This window comes from Lepisma saccharinum, chromosome 25, assembly GCF_977018435.1.
Source record: "Lepisma saccharinum chromosome 25, izLepSacc3.1, whole genome shotgun sequence".
NCBI lineage: Eukaryota > Metazoa > Arthropoda > Insecta > Zygentoma > Lepismatidae > Lepisma > Lepisma saccharinum.
In genome coordinates this window covers 21123642-21139101 of record NC_139253.1, presented here as the reverse complement: position 1 = coordinate 21139101, position 15460 = coordinate 21123642, and the positions used below count along the sequence as shown (strand labels likewise).

Below are 15460 nucleotides of genomic sequence, written 5' to 3'. Positions count from 1 at the left end.
AGTAATAGTATTTTAAATATTTGTGGCAACGTGTTCAATTCACTGAAGTATTCTTAAAAATATATACTACTATGTAAGACCATTACAAACACATTAACATTTATTTCATAGAACGTATAAGCGATATTAAAAAATACAATACTTCTGCAACTCAATTCTGCTTTATGGCCAAGTTACAAAGCAAAAATTAAACCATTAAGCTAAACTCCTACAGCTGATCAAAATCTAATTACGGCTTCGCAGTAACGCAACTTAGCTTTGAACAAAACTTCGTGTATATTTTGTGCTTATAAAATACCGACACGAAAGTTGTATTAATCATTTTACACATCGGTAAGAAGCCACACTTGGTTTCTACTGCAGAAATTAAAGACTACACATCGAAAGGTGGAAAAAATCTGCCCTTGCATGTTGACCTGAGACTGCAGTGGCGTGCCCAGGATTTTCGAAAGGGAGGGGTTACGTACACTATTTTTGGTAGTCATCCCTCATTTTGCCATCTTTTCCTACATTTGACGTTCTTTCTTTTTAGGAATACAGGGCCAACGGGAAGGGTTATAACCCCCACCAACTCCCCCTTGGGCACGCCACTGCCTGTGAGAATGAAATATTACTTTATGCCAAGTTTGCGTGAAAGCAAAGTTGTACAAAATTACATTTCATGTTAGGCAGACTTTGATATATTCGCGGAAACATGTTGTGCACTGAAGAAAAAATACAAGTACATAGCCTAGTATAAATATAGCGTACATAAATGCTCATTTGAACTTTTATTTTCTGGTATACACAGTACATTATGTTCAACATACTTGGAAGATGTATCTTGTAATAAATAATAATAACAAGTGGTGTGCGGTATCTAGAAAAGTCGGGACCGGGATCGGAAAGAAAAATTCTGTCCCGATCCCGACTTCAGCAAATGACTTCCCTACTTTTCTGTATCCCGAGCAGTCGGGAAATACCGAATGGTCATTTCAAAACGGTATTAATTCTTTTCTTTTCTACATTGCAAGTGCCTGGAACTTATCGGAAATTGTTAGTTTTCATTCCAGAAATACAAAGACAATCACTTAAGGTGAAAATGACGTGTAGAATTTGAAATTTCCAGAGCGTCGGAAAATTTCGGACATTTCCCGTACCGAAAATTTCCCGACTAGTCGAGAAATTGCAAATATTTCCCGTCCCGAATGACGGTATTTTTTTTAAAAAAAATCCCGTTCCGATCAATAATAATCTGTCCCGCATAACAATAAGTACCTATTGATATTTATTTTCAATTTGTCTAAAGCCACAAAATGTAAATGGGTGGAAATGCTCATTTGTGTACTCGATTTCGTGTGTTCAGTTTCTGGTATGGTTTTCCTATCTGCATAGTGCAACACTAGCGCATAGATTTGGAATTCATTTCATTGATAAATTCACTTGTTACCATCGTTTCATCATCACGAGTAAACAACGGATTGGCCCAACCTATACTTCTAATAACCTTGCAATGTACACAACAAATACACACAGTGTACACATCGAAAGCAACAATATTCAGGGTGATTATAAAGTTTCTATCCATTTCTGTGAAAAACAGATATTAGAATCAAACCAATAATGAGAATTGAAAAGTTTACAATTAGTATCACATAATCTATCAAGACTTCTACAGATATTGTAAACTCAACCTCAGAGTAACACATAATCCATCACAAGACACACTTAGCCTTATTTCATATGACCACCCTGCATGTCCACACAAAACTCCCAGCGACGTACTGCTGCACGAAACACCTTTTTTACAATTGTAGAAGAATGATATTTATACCCTGTCACAACCGTAACAAATTTATAATATTTTTTTCTCTAAGGGACCTACAGAGAAAAATTTATGAATTTAACTCTAAATATTTAACTGTATATCTGTTGGGACATTTTACATTTTTTCATTGTGGTATTTTTCTTTAAGGCGTACAAGATGTGAAGTGATCATCAAGAGAAAAAAATGTGTCACCAATCGCATTACAACCGTAACAACAACAAACTATTTTTTTTTTGTAATAAGTACATCATCAAATGTGAACAAATGAATGTTCCATGTTGTACCTTTGGGTGAATGATAACCCCCCCCCCAAAAAAAAATTAATGTTTTCAGAAGACAAAATAGCTGTCACAACCGTAACCAGGATTTGCCCATTTGCTTTCTCTACTTGAACCGGATGTTCCGTACGATTCATGAGGTAATCCCCTTTCAGTGTTTCTAACCACGCCGTTGTTTTGCAAGAAGTGAAGGTGATTTTTTTAAAAAAAAAGCTGTATCGCATTGATTTAGGAACAAAATTTGAACTATGCTAACCTAACCTTGCCGGAAATGGTTCATGGGGCTATCCGTAAATAGTTTTTGGGGCCATCCGTCAATGGTTTTTGGGGTCTCCGTCAATTGTCTGTGGGGCTATTCAGGTTGGAAACACTGCATACCCGTGATGCTAGTCAATCTGTGCCCGCCATGTTGTGTGTTATGCAAGCGAAAAAAGGAAGAACAATAATTACTGTCAATTTGAAAAATTGAAATTATTTTTGTGAGAAAAACAAAATGCTACCTTAAACAATGTTTCGCAATGCATAATAGGTGAGTAGGATTGTTAAATATAACGAAATAAACGAGTGAGAGGTGTTTTGCAGAGATGGAACAAGTAATAGATGATGTACTACAAACATAACCATAGAACACACATTTTATTAAAGTAAAAAATCATTGTATGCCCACACAGTGGAGCAAATATAGGGAGTACATTGCAGCCCATAAAAGAATTTGACAGATGCAAGATCCTGCCATTTAAAGAGTCTTGTTTGTAATACCTAAATGGAAAAGTAACTTTTGTCTACAATTTCTCCTGATCAAAAAAGAAAAATGAAATCACTGTAAACTTATTATACTAAGTTGTGGCACTAGTTGGCTCACTCTAGCTCTCCGAAGACTTTTTCAGAAAGTAAGGATGGAATCAGTCCACTATTTGTACAAGGTTATGGAAAGCTTGATTTAAAAATTGAAATAAGTGTGTGTGTCACCCTTACTTGAACATGCACAAATTCTTTTGTTGTCATCATAATGACAGCAACGGCCACAGAAATTTATAGAGGACAAGAACATTGATGCTACAAATGTTCAAAAAGCCCTGTATGGTGCCAAACTAACATAAGATTCGATGACATTTTTTCCTGTTGTGATATCTTTGCCAGTGTTGCAAGGAAGACACATTCTATGAAAATTTATAAACTACCAACCACATCAAGTGTTGTAAAACATAGCAAGGAATGAGTTCAGTGGGAAGTAAAACAACAGTAAAACTTCGGTATGGTCCCAACAGATTTCTTCATTTTTACACAAGAAACTACTTACGGAAATGAGTTTCTGTAGCATTTGGAAGTTCGTGGAGGTATTTTCTTTCATCATGCAATCTATTTCACCAGGAAATCATGTATTTTTGAACAGAAATATCTCTCCGACGCACAATTGTCATTCCTTTAATTTCCTTGCACTACGTGAACCAAATGTTGTGAATGTTTGATGACGTAACTCCCTGTCAGTGTTTCCAACCACACCGTTTTTAGCAAGAAGATGACAATTTTAACTATGCTTGCCTAATGTAATTGAACCTAACCTAACCTTGTTGTGCATGGTTCGTGGGGCTATCCGTGAATGGTTCGTAGGGGTTTTTCAGTTGACAAATTTGGAAATGCTGCATACCCAATGATGTATCATGCTAGTCAAGCTGTCTCGCCATATTGTGTCTTATGCAAACGAAAAAGGAAGAGAAATAATTACTCGTTTCATGAAAAAAGCAAAATTCCACCTTGAAGAATCTTTCGCAATGCAGAATAGGTAAGTACGAATGTTAAAAGTGACGAAATGAATGAGTGACAGGTGTTGGGACTGTGTCGAAGTTTTACCAAAACAACAATAGAAAGAGCAGTGGTAAATCATATAACATATCCAGAAGGATACTGTGGAAACTGCGGCTGAAAGAAAATAAAGAAAGCTTGCTGTAACCAAGAGGGAAACCAGAAATTGCTGCCAGGGTGTGTGTGTTGTGGGGGGAGGTCTCCAAGGACAGATATATGTATATGTGAACCTAAAATTTGTTATGGATTTAATCTCTCTACCCACATTTCATTTACTTGCAAATTAAACTTTCAATTTGTATACAGGTGTTTGCTTCTTGATTAATGTTTTATTTTCTGTTGGATTAAATTCAAAAGGTGGTGGCTTACCCCACTTGTAAAAACGAGAACTCCATAGTGAGTTATTTCTTGTTATTTAATTTCTTCCATTGTTCTTCTGGATTGAAGGAAACTTGAATATTAACATTACACTGTAATGTTAATCAAAGTAAAATAAATGGCTGATGAAGAGAATGTTGTGTTCTCCCAAAACATTACATAAGAAAAAAGTGTTAAAATGCTTTTAACAACCATAAACAAGAGGAATATTTTTATAATGCAAGCAATATGTACATAGAATAAAAATTGGTTTATTTTCTTTGTCCTCTTTTTTTTCTTTGTTAAGTGGCAACACTATTTCCAAAGCATAACATCAATATCTTGCTTGGTTTTCAAAATATGTCAGCCTAAAAGCCTATATATAAAGTGGACAATATATCACAATAATGCACAGTTACAAATTTCAGTTTGACTTTAATGCATTAGAATTGTATCCTTGCATATAACAAGAATTGGTGTTCCTTGCATAAAAATATCAGTGTAAAATTCATGGGATTTGTAATTTTAATTTGATCTTCAAATTTTTAGTCACAAGAATGGCATTTTTTTACATGAAAATGATTAATACTATTTACTAAATAATTTTTCAATATGAAAGTTTTGATCTGAGAAGGTAGGAGCATTGCATGGGAGGTGATCTAATTGCTCCCTCTAATGACAAACCTGTATCCTTAACCTCTCCTCCTGTTCCATTGGGCAAAATTTGTGTTCACAAAATGCCACCTAATCTTTCATATGAAAGGGCAAGTCTGAAAAGTCCAATGACTTACTGTGAAGATGTTTGATGATCAGCAGTACAACATTTTTGTAAACATAATGAAGCCATTTTCTTTAGTAAATACAAATTGTAGGAAAAGAAATGTTGCAATCGTGCAATAAGAATCACAGTGCGAAAACTGAGATCGATATTGAAACAGCATTGGGGTTTATTGTGCAAACAAAAGAGAAAATTGAGACTTAAGCCAATTCAGAAGGTTTGCCCTGCATACAAGAATGCTTCAAACCAAAACCTATAACTAATGTTAGGAGCATCATCTCCGCAATCTAGTCAAGAATTCACAATGAATCAAACATAGTGAAGAACCTTTTACACACTGTTGGCATTTCACCACTGAAAATGAGGCAAGTGAGTGCTTGAGACGATCCAACCTCCATGAAAGGATAGATTGCTCAGGCATAAAATGTGATAGATTTTGAAAAAATTGCAAGTGTTACAGGTGTCATTTACTAATGTATACTGCCAGCCAGCAGTAGTGTGAAATGTGAAATCTGTAGATCTCAACATTTCAAGGAAGAACTAAATTGAAAAATGAAAATATCAACTCTCAAGGAAATGAATGAAATCAGGATCATTGAGGTAATAGCAGAAACTTTTGGTGTGTCAGACAACCCTAAAAACTCAGTGCAGAACAAGGAATTGTAGCTCTACCGGCAAGGGGAAAAGTTGCAAGCAATGTGCAAGATACTTCTCAGGATTATGAATTTGTCAGATTGTGACAAAAATATATTCTCTATATATTTTGGGAACAAAAACATGCAGATTTATATTTATTTATTTCACCTATAACAGAGCTTTCCCTCCAATTACAATAGCTTTACATATATATATTTTAAACAATTAAAGAATTACAATTACAACAATACAAAACAAAAGAAGAAGTAGAGCAAAACTACAATAATTGTTTCATAAAGAACACCTGCACAAGTATTCTAGAGAACATAAATCCAAAAATGATATTCACTGAGGTAGAACAAGATACATATCTACTCTATGTGATCAAAAGTATCCGGACAAACTGCGAAACGTGTGTTTATCATAGAGGGCGACACAGTACTGCCATCTACTACGTGAACACATAGTCTCAGCGAACTCAGTAGTCTGCAGACAGTGTGAGACAGCAGTATGGAATGGTCTGAGGAACTCACAGACTTTCAACGTGGTCAGTTGGTTGGGTGCCACTTGTGTAGGAAGTCTGTGTGTGAGATTTCCACCCTCCTAAACATCCCTCTGTCCACTGTTTCCAATGTTATAGTGACGGGATGTGTACAACCCAAAAGCGTGCAGGCCAACCTCCCATGTTGACCTCCAGAGACCATCGAGTGTTGAAGAGGGTCGTACAGCATTATCGTCAATCATCCATCGCCACCATCACACAGGAATTCCGAACTGCATTAGGATCTACTCCAAGCACCATTTCTGTTTGGCGCAAGGTGCGACAACTTGGTTTCCATGGCCGAACAGCTGCCCATAAGTCAAACATCAAACAGATAAATGCCAAGTACCGGCTCGTGTGGTGCAAGGTGCGTTGAAACTGCATAGAACAGTGGAAAACCGTTGTGTGGAGTGATGATTCACAGTACACAATGTGGAGATCCGATGGTAGGGTGTGGATGTGGCGAATGCCTGCTGAACGACATCTACCAGCCTGTATAGTGCCGACAGTGAAATTCGAAGGATGCGGGGTTACAGTGTGGTCATGTTTCTACAAAAGAGGGCTTGGCCCCCCTGTTGCTTTAAATGGCAATGTCACGGGACAAGCTTATGTTGACATTTTAACAGCTTTCATGCTGCCTACCGTCTAAGACCAGTTCGGAGATGACCATTGTGTCTTTCAACACGACGAAGCACCCATCCATACTGCAGGGCTTGTGGGTTTGACGACAACAACGTCCCACTAATGGACTGGCCTGCACAGAGTCCTGATTAGAAACCCATAGAACATCTCTGGGATGTTTTAGAATGCGACTTCATGCTAGACCACACCGATCCACATCAATACCTCTTCTCATTTTGGCGCTCTGCGAGGAATGGGCTGCCATTCCTCAGGAAACCTTCCGGCACCTGATTGAATATATGCCTATGAGAGTGAACGCTGTCATCAAGTCTAAGGGTGGGCCAACACTGTATTGACTGCCAGTGTTCCCGATGGAGTGTTGCCCGAACTTGTACTTTCTATTCAGGTGGGTGTCCGGATACTTCTGATCACATAGAGTATATACAGATTGAGACATTTATAACTATACACATGTAAATACTCATTCATAATTGGGGAAAGAGAGACGCGGTAGTATATAAATACGGAGAAACTAGTACTCACTTTTATCCGTGAAGCTGTTTTTTTTCTTTTTCGATTAATTTCAGTGGCCACTGCCACCATCCTCGTTGGAACTTTCAGTACTGTTGCTTGGTGTGCGTCTTTTGTTTGTAGTTCTCAGGCTGCCGCTAGGTGCGCTGTTGTTAAATGTGCGTCTGGGTCTGTGGGGGCTGCTATTTCCGGACGATAACTGTTGTAGTAGGGGAATCCAAGTGTGGTGTGCTTGCCCGCTATGGATGTTTAGCTCATGCGGGAAGTGCATTATGGCGTGCGTTTCTTTGATTTTGGTGTCTACGAGCATGTGGGCAGTGTGTTTGACTTGAACCTTTTGAATTTTATGGCTATTGTATTTGATATGTTTAGCTAGATCAGTAGTGGGTTGGGCTTTTTTCGCATCTGCTAGGTGCTGTTGCATTCTTTCATTGACAGATCTGATGGACCTGCAGATGTAATGTGCCTTGCATTCACACTCTGCATCGTATACACCTGAGTTATGAAGGCAGGAGAGGAAGTACCGTTTGTGTTTGTTCAGTTTATCAGCTATTTTGGAATTGGGTTTGTGCGCTGCTTTGATGCCATATGGGAGAAGGGCTTTGGATATGTGGTTGGAAGTGGTGGGATGGTAGGGGAAGGCAAACCATTTATATTGGCTGTTGGAGGTTGATTGTGGTTGGTTAGGGTGTCTGACCTGTATTTCCGCTTTACTGCACCAAGTGGAAAGTTGTGCTTCAGTGTAGCCATGTTTCCGGGCTATTTCAGTGATGGTGGCTATCTCCTCTCGTAGATCCTCTTCTCTGCAACAGTAGGAGAAGGCTCTTCGATAAAAGTTCAGCCACACATTAGCTTTTCGCTTGGGGGATGGCTAGAGAGAGCATGTATGTACTGGTTGCCTGCATCCGGTTTTCTGTAGACAGTGGTTGTGAATTTGTTAAGTGCACGGCTGATGGTGATATCCAGGATGTTGATTTTACCTTGTTTTTCTTGTTCTACAGTGAAGTTGAGCCTGGGGTGGATACTATTTTGCTTGTTCACTAGAAGGTTGAGCTGTTCTGTCTTTTTGTATACGACTAATGTGTCATCTGCGTACCTTCCATATCGGATGTATTGTAGTTCTGGAGTGTGGAGTATCTCTTTTCAGCCAGGTCATTACGATGTTGGCTAAAGGAGCTGATAGCGGATTGCCCATCGCAATGTCCTTGGATTGATTGTAGAATTTATCCTCAAACTGCAAGTAGTTGTGTTTTAGACAAACTTCCAATAGCCTAGTTATCTATAATTGTTTGATTTGTTCATGATATTCTTCGAAGGACAGACAGGAATTGCATGTATGGCATAGCGAAATCCAAGTCTCCTCCTTTTCTGTCTATTTCATTATGTTTAATACATAGTCTTAGAATGGGCGAATTCTGGTGTTCAGTTGAGTTGTATTTACTGTAATAAAAAGGCTGCCTGAACCGTAACATGTCCTCTTAGCATTAAAGTTTAATGTTTGGAGGAGACTTGGACTGTCGGCCAGCCCTTTGACTAACTTATATAAAAATAATTGATGTGATACTACTCTCTTTTCGTACAGTGGTGTAACATTGAATTCTTTGAGTAGTTGTTTATATGATACCTGCTCCTGAAAAACTATCTTTTGTGTTTTTTGTAATATAAGTAACTAACAAATTTCTTCTGAATTCTTTCTATCTTTTTGCTATTACATTGTGTGTAAGGTGACCAGATTACACTTGCATATTCTAATTTGGTTCGAACAAGGCAATTAAACAGACTTGTCAGAGCTCTTTCATTATGCATGTCTTGTGAACTTCTAATTAGGAACCCTAATGTTCTGTAAGCATCATTACAAATCTGATCAATATGTGTTCCAAAAGATAATTTATTATTTAATGTAACTCCTAAGTCATTTATCTGATTTACTTTTCGTAATGCACGATTATTCATTGTATACTGATAAATATTGGGTTTGGTTTGCCTGGAAAAAGTTATTGCAAAACATTTTGTGACATTAAAGTTTAATTTATTTTCAATGCTCCATGTTTGTGCATTTTCCAAGTCTTATTGCAACTTATGTGTATCTTTTGGATCTTTCATTACTTTATACAATTTTAAATCATCAGCAAAAAGTAAGCATTTTGAGTATTTAAAAATTGTGTTTAGATCATTGATGTATAATAGAAAGAATAATGGTCCAAGATTGGAGCCTTGTGGTACACCGGAACAGACTTTGTACGTGAATGACTTAGCTTTATTGTATGTCACAAATTGCATTCGATTGCTTAGGTAAGAGGATATTAATGTAAGAAAGTTATGAAAGAGACCAAACTTTGACAATTTACTCGACAATACATCGTGATCAAGAGTATCAAAGGCTTTGGCGAAGTCCATATATATATTGCATCAACAGAATTCCTATCATCGAGGGAATCAGATATAGGCTAGTCTGTGTGAAATTGACCAGATTAGTTAAAGTAGACATTCCAGGACAAAATCTATGTTGATCTATTGATAAATAAGGTTTAATATGGTTCTATATCCTGTCATATAATGTATATTCAAATATTTTTGAAGGAGCTGAGATTAGTGAAATGGGTCGATAATTTGTAATTTTGCATGGGTCTCCCTTTTTTTAAAACAGGACAAATTTTAACACCATTAAGCATTGTTTCCATGATATGATAAAGTCAATATGCTGACCAAGGCAGAAATTTATTTTATTATAAAACATAAACTAAACGTAACGTTTCAACCTTCTAGCAAGGTCTTATTCAGACTCTGTACCAAGTACAAATGTAAGAAGGTACACAACAGGACGATATATATACACAAAAATACTCCCCTCCAGATTATTAGAAAGTAGTTCTGGAACAATCTAGCAGGTAACCTTTCCTTGTCAACTGTGCTTTCACCTGAAAGAGAATGTGGTTGGACTCTTTATCTCATGCTTTATTTCCTTCATTCTTCTCTCCTCTTTCTCTCTTGTCCTTTCCACTCTTTCTAACACCTTCTTCCATTCTTTATTTAACTTCAGTCCCCCATTCCAGTTCATTGTGTCTTCTTCACCTTTCTTCTCTATTTCCTTGGACTCCTTTCATTTTCTCACTAGTATTCTCTTCTCCCTTCCTATCTGCTTAGCCTCATCCCACTCTATGTCATGTCCTGTTTCTCTCATGTGTTTAAATATCGCATTTCTCTCTCTCTTAAGTCATACATCATCCCTATGTTGTTTCAACCTGTCTTTCAGCCTCTTTTTCATTTCTCCTATGTACACACTCTTGACATTCTTTACATTTCACTTTGTAGATAATCCCTTCCTCTTCCTCTTCTCTGTTTTCCTTTTTCTTGTTTGCATTCTTCACTATTCTTAAGATGCTTCTCCCTCCCTTCCTGTAAGTTTTAATGCCCGCTTTCCTAAGCACTTTGCATATCTTCTCTGTGGTCTTCCCCATACTCCTTATTCCAAACCTCCTCTCTCTTTCTTTCTCTTTCAATTCTCCCCTGCCACTTTTCTTCCTTCTTCCTTCTCATAGCCATTCATTTACAGCTGTTTCCATAGGCTATTTATTTTGCCTTCTTTTTCACATTCATTCGTGCATATTTTCTTGATTCTGTTCTCCATATTCTTTATAAAATGTATTTTTGTCACCTCACTTACATCACTTCTTTGTGGCAGAATACCCCTGCTGCACACTTCTTCTGATGCCAAGCGGTTTAAATTTTTTGTCCTCTCTTCCTTTTCATCAATATATCTAGGTAGCTATTCTTGTATTCTTCTTCTATTTCGAGTTCCAATAATATCCTTTTTTCTTCATCTTGTATTTCTTTGGCAAATATGTTGAGCTGCCTCTTCGTTCCCTTCCATATGCCAAAACAATCGTCCACATATCTGCAAAACAGAAACATTTTGTCACCTCCTTTTTCTATCACTTTCTTGTCCCATTCATTCATAACCAATTAAGCCAATGCTGAGCTTAGGCTAGAACCTATATTCAGTCCTTCACTCATTAACATTATTTTATCCCCCATTATACTGTAACCATTATTCCAAATGGTTTCCAGCACCTTCACTACCCTTTCACTATCCCATTCTCCTATAATTTTCCTATTCTCTTTTTAATAATGTCCAAAACGTGTCCCCTCTTGATGCTCAGGAACATACTTTTCACATCTAAGCTAAACATTGTTGTCTTCATCTCATTTAACACCATTAAGCCTTGTCTCCATGATATGATAAACTCAATATGCTGGCCAATTCAGAAATTTATTTTATTATAAAACATAAACTAACATTTATGAGACTTTGCAAATGTCACAATTAATTAGCAAATAATCCTAGATGCTCTTTTTATGAGATGGAAAACTTTTAATCTCCCCCCTCCCTGAAGTTAAGCCCCAAGTTTGTTTCTGCCCCCCACAAAATTAAGTACCAAGTTACACCCATGTGTTAGGAGGATAAATGCAAAATAAACTTACTTAAAAAAGTAAACCATGCAGATTATATGTTTATATCCAGAAAAAGATATAACAAAATGGCAGAATATTGCACTAAATTATATTTATAGGTATTTATAGGTATATCAGATTGGTAATTTTACCGATAAATTAATACACCTACATGCCTATATCGGCCGAGAGCAATAGAGTGCAGATTAATCTGTCCCGTCCCTACAATATATCAAAAGTATTTTCCATAGTATTAGTTTTTTCTTTCTGCCCACCGTATGACTTCCTTAGTTTTACCAGTGGCGTATGCTGGTTCTAACGAGTGGGTAATCTCCGACCCTTGATCATCAAACTAATAAATGTTTCCGTGCATTTTATATCAGGATCCATATGAGATTTAGGAATATTTTGTGGGAATGTTTGTCTTATTGTGGCGACCACAATCAATTAATTCTCATTATTGCAGTTTAATATACGTGTAGAATTTCAAATAATAAAACAAGACAGTATTATAAAGCAAAATAAAAAAAACTGTGAAATATAAAATGAAAGACATGCACTAGTGAAATAGAAACCCTCATTATTAATTTAAGTGCAAAATTCAACTTACTCCAGGACTCAGAATGAAATTCCCTATGAATGATAAAAAAAATTCCCTTTCCGAGCTCCAAATTCCCTGCGATGACAGGTTTTAAAAGTTCGAATCAGTGCAGGCCTGAGCCAGAAATTTATTTCGGGGTGGGATCCCTTATTACCAGCCGCATCATAAAGTTGAAAAAGTGGGGGTAGAAGTTCTGAAGATAAATCTCAGATAATTACAACGTATTATGCAAGGTGTTTAATCTGCAAATGAAGTAAAATTAATTACCACTATACACTTTTTAAATTAGATATATGAATGATTTCGGGGAGGGGATTTCAGCTCCCCGAGTCCTCCACCTGGCTACGTGCCTGATGTGTTTGTTCCTTATATGTTTTAGTCGTTCATCTTCACTATTAATCTAAAAAAGTGGAATAGTAACTTAAATAAACTAAAATATATGTAATTTATTTATATCTTTTCCTTTAAAAAATATTCGTGTGGCCACGGTGGCTCAATCGGTGACGCGTCTGACTACCATGCTAAAGGTCCCGGGTTCGATCCCCGGCCGGTTCAAATCCGGGAACTTTTCTAACGATGGAAGCGGCCCCGGCGCCCACCCAGCGTCGAATAACATGGGTACCTGGGGGAAACCCTGGGGGGTAAAGGCGGTCAGGGGCATGATGCTGATCACATCATCTCCACTCACGACCGGATCAAGAAAGTGTGGGGCGTTACCCCCACACCCCCTATACGCCTTCATGGCGTGGTGCTATGCACAGAGGAGCACTTTACCTTTTTTACCTTTAAAAAATATTCAGTTCCGTGAAGGAAGTACTCTCGCTGCTTTTGAAGATTAGAGAGAAGAAACAATCACTATTTTTGCAAATACAAGAATGGGGGGAGTCAGCTTATAGGTGCATTAATTGCTTAAGTTTTGAATTTTAATTTAGTTTGCTTCATCTTCAATATTTAAGCTTTTTCCTTTTGTAACAGACATCAGCAAGACAGAAGTAAATGTATAGTGAAAATTAGCGTAGAATTGGTTTGCCTATGTTATTCATATTTTCCTGTTCTTCGCACTTTACCGGGTATGTTTTCCCTATTTCCCTTACAGAAGGCAATTTGTGAACCCAAGATTCCCGTTCCTGAGAAATGTCCCTGCTATAAAAAACACAGTTTCTATGTTTAGCGACGACATAGCCTTCGGGAGAGAATTGTGGAGGAGGGTTGTAGGAGGTCAATGGTCGCCAGCGGAGGGAAAGGCAAACTCTAGGGGTTGAGACCGGTGGACTCTCTCCAGAAGGAGCTTACCCTGGCCACGGAATCGCCGCGCCTGAGAAGCAGAGTTTCCTCCCCCCTCTTTTCTTTCTCTTCTCGCCAAGGGTTGTAAAGGAAGCGGGTGGAATGACGTCAGGGTGAGATTCCCTAACGTCATTCCACCGGCTGGAAAAAGGTTCCCGGACATTCAGCGGCAAACGGTTGGAAGCATTCGCGGCGTGCTGGAAGCAAAGAAATGTATTCATCGAAATTGGTTTGGAAGAATATTGCGAAGAAATGTATATATATATTTTTTTTAAAAAAAAGAAAGAAATACAGCCGGGTCATCTGCGATTACCTAGATGACCCAGAGTATACGCCGCTGAGTTTTACCAATGCATCAGTTACACTTGATGATACTGAGGATGAAAGGAAATTTTAAGGAAGCGTTTGTGGGGCACTCTACGAAAAATGGTCCTAATAACATTGGATTGGATTGATTTAGTTTATTTTATTTTACTTTGCATTTTGTGCCTCTTGGCTAATTTGCGAAGATGGGGATGAGTGATGAAATGATGAAATTGATGAATGGACATTCACAAACAACCAAGCCCGAGCGGGATTCGAACCCGGGATCCTTGGCATCACAGCACGATGTGCTAACCACTCGACCATAGGGTCCGGCGGTCCTATTAACAAAATGGGTTAATATAGAAATTACTATTCTTTATAATTGCATTAAGGTTTCGATGTTTCTGAATGCATATAATTTGCACATTTCACCAATAAAAGTTACTAGCATCTGCAGTGTATATGCTTCACAGATAAATGAAGTCAAAATTTGCTAAATTTGGTATGGCTCACACATGTGACACACTTTTGTTAATGGTTTTTATGCATTCATCCTATGCCATCATGCTCATTGTTTTTACGTTTGTTAAGACACCACAAAGTACTTCATAATTCTGTGAAATCAGTTAATTACTAATATTTTGATCCAATCTCATGTCTACAACCATAAGTTTTGTGTGTAAATGTCACACACGTAATGCTGGAATACCACTATTTTATAGAGCTGAAATGTTTGATTGTATACCCTCCTTGATGTTAGAGTGGTAATGCCAGAGATTCATGGGTTTTATCCCTGGTGGAGACACTTTGCACAGTGGTTGAGATCCCACTATAAACTGTAGGTCCAGTCACGATTAACCTATCTTAGCATAAAGTGGACTCAAAACAAACTTTTAACTTACTTGTTCTTTACTTGATGTGCCTTGTACCATATTGAAATGCAGAGGACCAGTCAAAATTTAAAATTATATCAGATTTTGAAACATTGTGTTTTTGCTTTGTGCATTTGGAGTGTGTATCATTGTATTTTTGTTTTTTACAGGTGTATATTTTCTGTATGCTACCAAGTGGAATACAGTCCAGTAATTTTTTGAGGAGCTAGTTGTAAAAAAGCATTGCGATGAAACGAAAAATTTTGGATGTTGACCAGGTGCAGGACGTGCCTAGGAAGAGAATTGCTGCCAACGGCTTCCGTTTGCCAGATCGCATTTGCCAGGGGGAAGTTCTAACGGACATCACTAAAAAACAATGGAAACTTGGAAGACCTATCGGTGTGGGAGGATTTGGTGAAATATATTTAGGTAAGTGCAAACTGTTCTCATAGAATTTTCAAGTGTTCAAATTTAAACTTTGATATTTAGGTACTATGTGGCAACTTACACTTAACATTAGATGCCAACATTTGCAACTTAGTTGTCAAAGGCAACATAACAAGGAATAAAAATCAATATTTTTTCCCACATTA

The 15460-nt window shown here is 37.5% G+C and overlaps 1 protein-coding gene across 5 annotated transcripts in view; it reads left to right on the top strand.

Annotated features, from left to right (window-relative positions):
• Nucleotides 1–15460, top strand: part of LOC145978858 (serine/threonine-protein kinase VRK1-like) — a 79371-nt gene that overhangs the window by 10472 nt on the left and 53439 nt on the right. For all 5 annotated transcript variants that reach the window (XM_083111740.1, XM_083111741.1, XM_083111742.1 and 2 more), the window contains exon 2: nt 15038–15296. In XM_083111740.1, coding sequence (XP_082967866.1) covers nt 15116–15296 — 181 coding nt within the window. In that variant the 5' untranslated portion in view covers nt 15038–15115. The remainder of the gene's footprint in view (nt 1–15037; nt 15297–15460) is intronic.